The 9,391-nt window shown below is 67.7% G+C and overlaps 2 protein-coding genes across 2 annotated transcripts; one reads left to right on the top strand and one right to left on the bottom strand.

Moving 5' to 3' along the window:
• Positions 1-184: 184 nt before the first annotated feature.
• Positions 185-2,342, top strand: MNEG_10605 (hypothetical protein; the record flags this gene model as incomplete). The annotated part of the gene is made up of 3 exons (XM_014040922.1): positions 185-530; positions 819-1,549; positions 1,929-2,342. 3 exons carry the CDS (start codon positions 185-187, stop codon positions 2,340-2,342), a joined length of 1,491 nt encoding a protein of 496 aa, XP_013896376.1.
• Positions 2,343-4,619: 2,277 nt separating this feature from the next.
• On the bottom strand, positions 4,620-8,384 carry MNEG_10606 (hypothetical protein; the record flags this gene model as incomplete). Its single annotated transcript, XM_014040923.1, has 7 exons — positions 4,620-5,448; positions 5,796-6,030; positions 6,329-6,518; positions 6,865-7,061; positions 7,266-7,557; positions 7,838-7,966; positions 8,259-8,384. The coding sequence occupies 7 exons, from the start codon at positions 8,382-8,384 to the stop codon at positions 4,620-4,622; spliced, it is 1,998 nt and encodes a 665-aa protein (XP_013896377.1).
• Positions 8,385-9,391: the final 1,007 nt, after the last annotated feature.

A 9,391-nucleotide genomic window follows, 5' to 3' on the forward strand; every position in this document is an offset into this window, starting at 1 on the left:
CACACATACACGCACGTGCACGCCGTTGCTCCTGCACCCCCGCACCTCCCTCCTCACCTCCCCCCTCCACTCCCTCGCTCTCCCCAAACCCCCGCCTCGCGCAGCGCCCGCCGCCCCGCCGGCCGCGTGCCGCCCCGAGGCGCTGTCTCTCAGCGGCAGCATCCTCGTACTCTCGGTCGGCTCAATGCGCCCCGCCTTTGACCCCGCGCCCCCAGAAGCTTCTGACCCCGCCGCCTGCTGCCAGGCGTGCCGCGACACCGACGGCTGCGCCGCCTGGAGCTTCTGCGCCAAGCCAGGCGGCGGCTGCGGCGCGAAGGGCACGTGCGACGCGTACATCTTGCGGCAGGCGCCGCGCGGGGGCAGGCCGGGGCCGGGGACGGGGCCGGGGCGGGGGCGGCAGGTGTACCCTGTGGATTACTTCGGGTCTTTCAATGAGAAAGTCAACTCGTGCACATACGAGGGCCGCTGGCCCGAGAAGACGTGCACCCTGAGGGCCGCGGGGCCCAGTGCGCCGCAGGCGGTCGGGAGAGGTGCGCCGGGGGCGCGGCCGGGCTGGTCAGCCGGGCGGGTGGAGGGCCGGCGGCGGTGGCTGCGTGAGCAGGGCCGGAGGGTCAGGCGTGCGCAAGCTTGTGTTTGCACAAGCTATAAACGGAGAGGCGCGCTCGGGGTTTGTCGGCAACGGCATCATCAAACCAAGTTTGTTAACCATGCACCCTGGTGTTGGGTCAAAGCTCAGGGCCGCCGCGGCCGGCCCGACAGTTCGGATCTCTCCTGGTCAACCCACGGTCAAACCCCCGGCTCGCGCCGCTCCCACGCAGGCCCTGCCGCCGAGGGCTGGGTGTCTGGCTTCGTGGACCTGACCAAAGCGGCCGCACCCGGGTGCCCCCCCGGCTTCACCGCGGCCACCTGCTCGGCCTGCCTGGCAGCCAGGTTGCCGCCCGACTGCTTCGCCTGCCTTGCGCGCCCCCGCGGCTACGGGCCGGCCGCCCGCGCCGTCGAGGCGTGCGCGGCGTGCGCGAGCCTGGCCGATAGCCGCCACCGCGCCATGTGCGCGGCGTGCGTGGGGGACTTTGGCGCCGGGTCGGGCTGCGCGACGTGCCTGCTCCCCAGCAGTAGCAGCAGCAGCAGCAGCAGCAGCAGCAGCAGCAACGGCAGCGGCGGGTCGGGCGTTGATTTGGAGAAAGCGGGCCGCTGCTTCCAGTGCGTGCTCGACGGCGGCGCCGCGCTGCGCGCCACGACTGCCTGCAGCGAGTGCTTCTTCTCCCGCACCGGTGCTCCCGTCGACGCGCCCGCCTGCCTCGCGTGCGCGCGCAACACGAGCCTGCCGGGCGCCGCGCGTGCCGGCTGCGGCGCGTGCCACGACGCGTCTGTCGGGGACCGCGGCGGCTGCCTCTCGTGCCTGGCCGCGAGGGGCGCGGGCGCCGCTGACACGGCGGTGGCGTGCGGCGGCTGCTCTCAGCCCGGGCTGGACCAGGTGGCTGCGCAGTGCTACGGGTGCCTCCAAACCGTGCCACCTACATCTGCATTCGCGTGCTCGAGGCTCGGACAGGTGCGCAGTGGGCACGCGTAATCGCGAGCCCCGCCGGCACGGCTGTGGCTCCTGCTATGGTGCAGCCGGCGCGCCGCCGCCAAGAGGGGAGAGCTTCGGGCATGCGCGCAGGCGCTTCCTGCTGCCAAGCACGGGGCAAGGGCCTCCGGGTGCGGCCAACTGTGCGTGTGCGGCCTTACAATCGCACCCCTCAAACGGCCCACGGCCGTCAGCGCACTGCCCCCCAAGTCGCCCGCACTTGCCTACCACGCCCCGCACCATGCGCCTTCCCCAGCCACCAGCCGCCAGCTGGCGGTCGCCCCCGCACACGCCGGGAGTCACGCGCCTCACCCCCCACCTTCCAAGCCCCCGTCCCTGCCCCGCCGCACCTTCCCCGCAGCTGCCCGGACGCGCCCCGCACCCGGACGCGCTCGCGCTGGCGCCCATGTATTATTCATGCCTCGCCGCCACCCGCGCCTCTGCCTCCGGCGCGGGCGACTGCGGCTCCGCGCTCGCCATACCGCGCTTCGCCTACGCGCGGCGCGCCCTCGCGTGCCGCGGGACGCTCGGCACTGAATCCGCGTCCTTCTGTGCACACTGCTGGAGCCCCGCCAAGCCGCCTGAGATGGCGCAGGCTTGCGAGAGATGCCTGGGGAGGACGCCCTATGAAAGTGCCTTCACCGACTGCGTGTTCAGCAACGGGGCCGGCGGCGGCGGGCGGGCGGGCGGCAGCGGCAGCGGCAGCGGCGGCGGCAGCGGCAGCGGCGGTGGCAGCGGCGGCAGCAGCGGCGGTGACGGGCGGCAGAGCCCGTAGCGCACGGCGGCGCCGCCGCACTGGCCGGCCGGCGCGCGCCGATGGGGGGCGGCAGCGGGGGTGCACCTGGGCCCCTGCAGCGCTCGCTGCTCGAGCCGCTCGCCGCGCTGTGCTGCGCTGCACCGTGCTCCACCATGCATTGGCGCCAGCCGGACCCTCAAGCCGCGGGCCCACGAGCTGTGTTGACCGGTGCGCACTGACCTCACCTGCAATCGGGGCGGGAGGGCCGTGCCACGCCCTACCTGGCCCCCGCCTTTGGCGCGCCGTACGCCCAGAGCACAATCAGGAGGCTGCTCAGGATTGCGGACCCCGGCAGCCCGGGCGAAAGCGGGCCGCCAGGTAATGTGCGTGTGATCCCTTTCTGCCCTCTAGCGTCCCAGACGCGCCGACTGCACAGTGCGGCCGGGCGCTGCCTGGTTGAGCTTGATGAGCTCGCCGCCGCCGCTCGGCGCCGCGCGGGCCGACTCTTGACAAGCCGCGATTGGCATCGGCGTGGCGCGACGCGCCTCCAGAGCTCCGGTGCCCCCACATCGCAGCGTGCCCGCGGCCATGATGCCGTCTTCTTTTTGCCTTCCTGTGCCCGTCGCTGCCTGGGCGATCACCAAAAAGACGCCGCGCCTCGGCTCGACGGGTTCGCCGCTGCCGGCTGCCTGCTGCAATGCAGGGCCAGCCGCAGCGGGCCCCACTTTCTGGAGCCCACCCTGTGGAGGCGATGTCTGGCCCCTTGTTTCGACGCTGGGCGAAGGCAGGTGCGCCGCTCATTGAGCTTTCGTGGTCCGCCTCTTTCTGGCTGCCCAGTTCGCTGCCAAGAAGCCCTTGGCCAGGCTGTGGTGTTGCTGGTGTCAAAATATTTTTTTTAGTTTCGTCCTAATTAGCATCACATTATCTTCGAGCCCGGCCACACTCTTGAGACACACCAAAGCGCGACGAGCGCCGTTTGAACGAAGCAAAGCCGGCGCAGTCGCCCGGTGGGGCGGCGCCTTTTTGATTGGCGCAGCCGCCGCAACAGCTGTCAGTTTGCAGGTCTAATTCCATCTCTATCTGACCTTACTTTATTGCCATGCACCCACGCGTGCACTCACACCAACCGTCCTGCTGGAGGTTGAATGCACCCAACTAAACGTATCACATGCCCAAAGACCGCCTGCAGCTACTGGCTGCTTATTCTAGTACGGATTGACTAATCTGGACTCACAACACAGCAGTGCTGCTGGATTTTCTTCTCCGTCCTTTCTTAGGATTGAGATTAGGCAATTTTTGGTGTTCGTAGATGTGTTGCTTGTGTAGGGCTGAATGTGTGTGTGCGCGGGCGAGAGCAGCGGCGTGCACACAGCTATCTGGAAAGGCTGAGCTTGCAGATGGGTGCAAGTGGGATACCAAAAATAAAGCGACCACATTTGAATTTTGTGGTTTGAACTCTGTGGTAACAGACCAGATAGTCCAGGGCTGGCACGGGCCAGCGCGGTATCAGCAGGCATTTCCGGGCGCCTATACACGGGCGCGCCGCCAGCTGGCAGGCGCGTCCAAATCAAGAGCGAGCCGCCGCAGCAGGGCTGCCAGCCAGGACCGCGGCCTCTCTGCCATCAGAGCATGCTTGACTCAACACCAACCGGCCCAACACACTTGAATAGTTACACAAGGGGTGTTGCTAGGGGAGTCAGCAGGGCCGAGCTTGATCATGACAGGCAAGTGCAAGTTGTGCCAATTCCCATTGCGGCCAGCACGCGCGGAGCAATCAGTTTGTACGTACGCAAAAGTTGCCGCAATTTTCAAAAATCATGCGCGACACACAGAAAGTGGGCAGCGGCTCAACAGAGCACCAAGTGCAGGTTGTTAGGAGTGAAATGCACGCGCGCCACAGCTGAAGCAAAACACGACGCGACAGAGGAGCGCCCTGGAGCGCTACAGACGGAACCATTGCACAAGAGTGCCAGTAGCAACAAAGCAAGCCGCGGCGCAGTTCTTGGCAAGGCGTCACAGCACGCTTGATCACCCAGCTGCGCCGGGCGCGGCCCCGGCCCTGCTCGCCTGCCGATCGCAGCGTGGCAGGCTGGGCTGGCCGAGAGGGGCGCCCCATCAGATCAACAGGAGCAAAGCCATCGCCATGTGAAAGCTCACACGCATCCAGCATTCATCCATCGGTCCATAAATTCGCTTCCCAAGCTCAACACCCTGGATTGATCAATCGGGACATTGACAACAGGCATCCACGGGGCGCCCTGCAACGCAACAGCGCCCCTTGTGTTCTTTGTTCAAGTGCGGGCAGCAGCTTCCCGGTCATGCCAGGCCGCTGTGCCGGAACGACGCGCTCCCTCCACTGTTGCGCCGCAGAGCAGCGCCGCTGCCGCGCCGCACGGAGCTGTCATGCAGCGAGCCCATCGCGCGCAGCGCGACAGCCGCCGGCCCGGACGCGCGCGCCGGCGCGCCCACGTCGCCGCCCGCCGCCGCGGCGCCGTTCGGCGCAGCCGCCGTGGCGGCGGCGGCGTGGGCGCCCCCGCTTTCATTCACCGTGTGCAGCTGCGGCACGCCCGGCGCGGGGGCGGCGCCCCCGGCGCGCATGCTCTGCAGCGCGCGCTGCAGCAGCGAGGCCTCCGCCGGCGCGTCGCCGCCCGTGCTGCCGCGCTGCCGCGAAATTCTCCCCAGCAGCGTCTTCACCGGCGTCGCCTTCGCCCCCGCGCTGCGCCGCGCGAGGTCGTCCCCGCCCGCGACGGCCCCTGAGCCCTGAGACTGCAGGCTGCCGCCGCTCGCTGCGCGCGACGGGGGCATGGACGCGGTCATGAGGGGGATGGACCCCTTGCTCAACACCTGCGCCTGATACGTCGTCGTCTCCAGGTGCGTGGGCAGCTCTGGCCCCTTGGGCACCTGCAGCACCATCGACTCCTTCAGGCTCTTGTAACCGCCCGGCGGCAGCTCAGCGGGCGCCCAAAGCACGTGGCTGGCGGCCGCGGCCGCGGCCGCCGCCGCTGCGGCGCCGCTGGAAGAGCCCGGGGGCGAGGAAGCTGGGGGGGCGGCGGGCGCGAGGGACTCGACCTGCCCGGTCAGCAGGAGGCCCGTGTGGGGGACGTCCAGCAGCTGACCCTCCTTGAGGGGCTCGACGTCGCAGGCCCTTTAGGGGATGGGGCGAGGTGGTGAGGGGGCGGCGCAAGGGGGCAAGGGTCGAGGCCGCGCGGGGGAGTGAGCGATGCCATTCAACTCAACACAATGAGAGGGGGCGCCATGCTTGCCAACGCACCAACACACGCCGGACGCCTGACCTGTCCGAATCCATGTTCACACTCAGACACAAACACCTGCGTGTGCATGCGCATGCCCCCGTGCGCATGGACCCAGTCACCCATGCGCACATGCGCCCCTAAGCATGCACGTGCACATGCACATGCACACATGCACATGCATGCATGCGCCTGCACACCGCACCACACTGCATGCATGCACACAGCCAGGCAGCTCCACCTGAAGAACATATTGAGCGGCGCGAGCTGTTTGTGCACCCCTAGGATGTGGTGGTGCTGCGCCGCCAGCTGCGCCGCAGTCGCCTGCCACGCACGCCTCTTCACGTCGGGGTACGCCGCTGCCAGCTCCTGGAAGCGCGCCGCGGGCACGAGCAGCGCCTGCACCATGCTGTCAGCCGTGAGGCTGCCCATGCGCGGCAGAGAAAGCATCAGCTCGCACACGCCGAGGGCGTCGCCTGCGGGCGGGGCGGGGCGGGGCGGGGTGGGAGCGGGGCGCGCGTTGGGGACGCGCGGCGCGCGGGGGCGAAGAGAGAGGGCGGCCTCGCAAGCTTGGCTGGCGGTGGTTGTTGAGGGCGGGCGCAACGACCTCTAGCCCCCCCCCCTTATGTCTCTCGACGCAACGCAGGCTGGTGGATGTAGAGACACACACAACAGCATGCTTGCACACGTGTACACATATGCACGTGTCCGTGCCAAGGACTGAAAACACGCACAAGGGCCTCAATTCCAAAGAGTCATCACTGCATGACTCACCAACAGACGCGACAACTGTGTGCTCCTCTGAGCGGCCGTGCGGGCCGCCCGTCACCGGGAACAGCATCTTCACGCTGCCCTTACTAATGATGATGACGTGTTCAATGGGGGTCAAGATCTGGGCAATCGTCTCCCCCGGGTAGTACACCCTCCACCGCAGGTCCCAGGGGCCGTGCTTGTGGCCCCATGACTGTGCAGGAGGTTCAAGAGGCGGGCGGCCAGCGAAAGGGACGGGCCGGGATGGTCAAGGGTGGCACATGGTTGAGCGAAGGGTGACAATTTGGGTGGGAGTCGAGCGCGAGGACGCGTGTGAATGTGATTGGCAGGAGATACACACAGCAACGAGCTACGGTCTCAAGCCCGCCAGCAAGAACGCACGTGCAGCGGCGTCCCACAGAAGCCAGCCTGGGCCTCAGATCACGTCCGATCCACCGTGAGGCTAACAAAACATCATCGACAAAACATCATCGAAAAAGCAGCACACACACGTCCACGCGCGCTTTTCAGCGGGGGTTCGCAAGTACACAACAGCTCACCCTCGACCCCTCATGTTCCATGAGCCGCGCCGCCTCCGCGTCGCTCAGCGAATCGAACAGCGGCAGCACGTTGAGCGGCGGGCGGCTGCGGCTGTACTGAACAGCCGCGTGCACGCCGGTGTTGGAGCGCAGGAGGGACTCGAACTGGGCTGTCATCAGATCTTCGAGCAGGAGGACCTCCCTTGGCTGGACGAGGCCTGGGGGGTCGAGGGTGTGGTGCGTGCGACGCTGAGGGTGTGGTGTAGCCCTTGCAGGGAATTGCATCGAGACCGTGTAGATACATGCAACCGGCCCACAGAGCAAGCGGCGCGGCACAACACGACACGCCGGCCGCCAAGAAGTGCGAGCGCGACCGCGCCCCCGAGCGCCCCGCACGCGGCCCGTGCGCCGCGCAGGCGCACCGGCCTCCGCCAGCTGTGCCAGGAAGGCGTGCTGCTCCGTGAGGATCTCCAGCGCCGCCTGCTTGCTGCGCAGCCACGCGGGCAGCGAGGGGTGCGAGCGCGCGATGCCCTCCACCAGCGCCAGCGCGCCCGCCGCCGCGGCCTGGCTCTCGGCGAGCACGCGGCGCGCCTCGGCGGCGCCGCGGCCGGCGGCGCGGCCGCCGCCGTCGGGGGTGGCGGCGCGCTGGATGGATATCGAGACGGTCCCGAGCTGGTCCTTTGCAAAAGTCTCTGGCAGGTCGAACGTGTCGTTCTGCGCGACACAGAGCATCAACAAAGGATGCGCGGTTGATTTGAGGAAGAGGGTTGAGTTGGGGCTAAATCGGGAGGCACACCCCCCTTAAGAATGGACCCGACCACCGAGGCAAGGCCAGGAGATGTTGAGTCACGCGCACGTCACGTCCACTTGAAATGACTTCGGCATCCAAAGCAGACGCGCCAAAAAAATTGGAGAAAACAGCTTGTCGGCCGAGTTTCAAGGACATTTGAATAAGAAACCCGAAAAGAAAGATCGCATGCGACCCGTAGCGCACCAGGATGTGCTCTTGCAGGACCCGTTGGGCGTGCCTGTGGCCGCGGATGAACCCAACCAGCAGGTGCAGGTCACTGAGGGCCTGCCGGTACGCGGCCGCCTGCACCAGCGTCGCAGACACGCGGTCCACCTGGCGGGGGAAGCAGGGGAATGGCGAGCGGGGGCCGCAGCCGTGTCGGCGACGCGCGTGAGGAGTGTGTGTGGGGAGGGGGGGTGGACGGCAGCTTGCAGGGATGAGGGGCGACCATTGTTCCGTCGGGCGAGCTGGGGGCTGCGGGATGTGTGGGGATAGCGTGGGTCTCTGTGCTGGCACCACTTCGGTGTGCACTGCAGGGCGGGCGAGCGATTGCACGGGACACTGCACGCAGATGAAAACCAAACAGGCGTGCTGGCCCGCCGAACCGCCCTGAAGCAGCGCGCACCCCGCAGAGGCGCAGCAGCTTCGGCAGCCCGCGTGGCCTGCAGCTCGGCTCCAGCAGCTGCCAGTCCAGCAGTCCGGCGCCGGCCTCGTCCAGCGCCGCGTCCGCCACGGACTGCAGCGTGCGCATCTGCAGGGTGCTGAGCAGGTGCTGATCATACACCTCGGCTGCGCGCGGGGGCCAGGAGGAGCGATGAACAAGGGCGGCCGCATCAGCCAACAGTTGACGCAAGGGGGGAGAAAGCGCGACGGCTGGGGGCCGAGGGGGACGGAGGGGCGTGCTCCGGGCCGGGCGTGGTGGCGAGCCGCCCCGCCGCGCCGTTGGACGACGCATGCGGGGAGGGGACGTACAAGCGGGCGGCGACGCCAGCAGGCCGGCAGCCACCGACAACACGCAAATCAAGCTTGACCCAGCTGCCAACCACGCGCCAGCTTTGGACCAGACCAACACACAAAATCACGCACATGCTTGCGCGCTCACAATCGCGCGCACACACACACACACACACACACACACACACACACAAACCCCGCCGCGCCGTTGAGCGACGCATGTGGGGGAGGGGGCGTGCAAGGGGCCGGCGCCGCCAGCAGGCCAGCAGCCACCTACAACACCCAGGTCGAGCTTGACCCTGCTGCCAACCACGCGCTAGCTGTGGACCAGACCAACACACCAAATCACGCACGTACTCGCGCACTCGCATTCGCGCACACACACAAACACACACCCACACACACACACACACACGCGCGCGCGCACGCACGCGCGCACGCACACACACACACACATAATGACACGCACACATGCGCATCAACAAACACGGGCTCAACGCGTTCATCACTTTGCAGTATAATCCACACTCTCACCCCCCCTCATACACATACATACACATACAGAGACACACACACACACACCCACACACACACGCACACACACCATAGTGCTCCTTGACCATGTGCAGCACCCTGCAGCGGTAGTCATAGAGCAGCTGCGGGTCCAGCCCCTCCTCCTGCGCCGCGAGCGCCGCGGGGCTCTTGGCGGCGGCGGTGGCGGGCACCGTGTTGGCGGCTGCGTCGCGCAGGAGATCCTCTGTCGGCAGCAGGGACCAGACCTGGTGGTTTGGGGCGGGTCGGAGG

Source organism: Monoraphidium neglectum (genome assembly GCF_000611645.1).
Source record: "Monoraphidium neglectum strain SAG 48.87 unplaced genomic scaffold scaffold02386, whole genome shotgun sequence".
NCBI classification, from domain to species: domain Eukaryota; kingdom Viridiplantae; phylum Chlorophyta; class Chlorophyceae; order Sphaeropleales; family Selenastraceae; genus Monoraphidium; species Monoraphidium neglectum.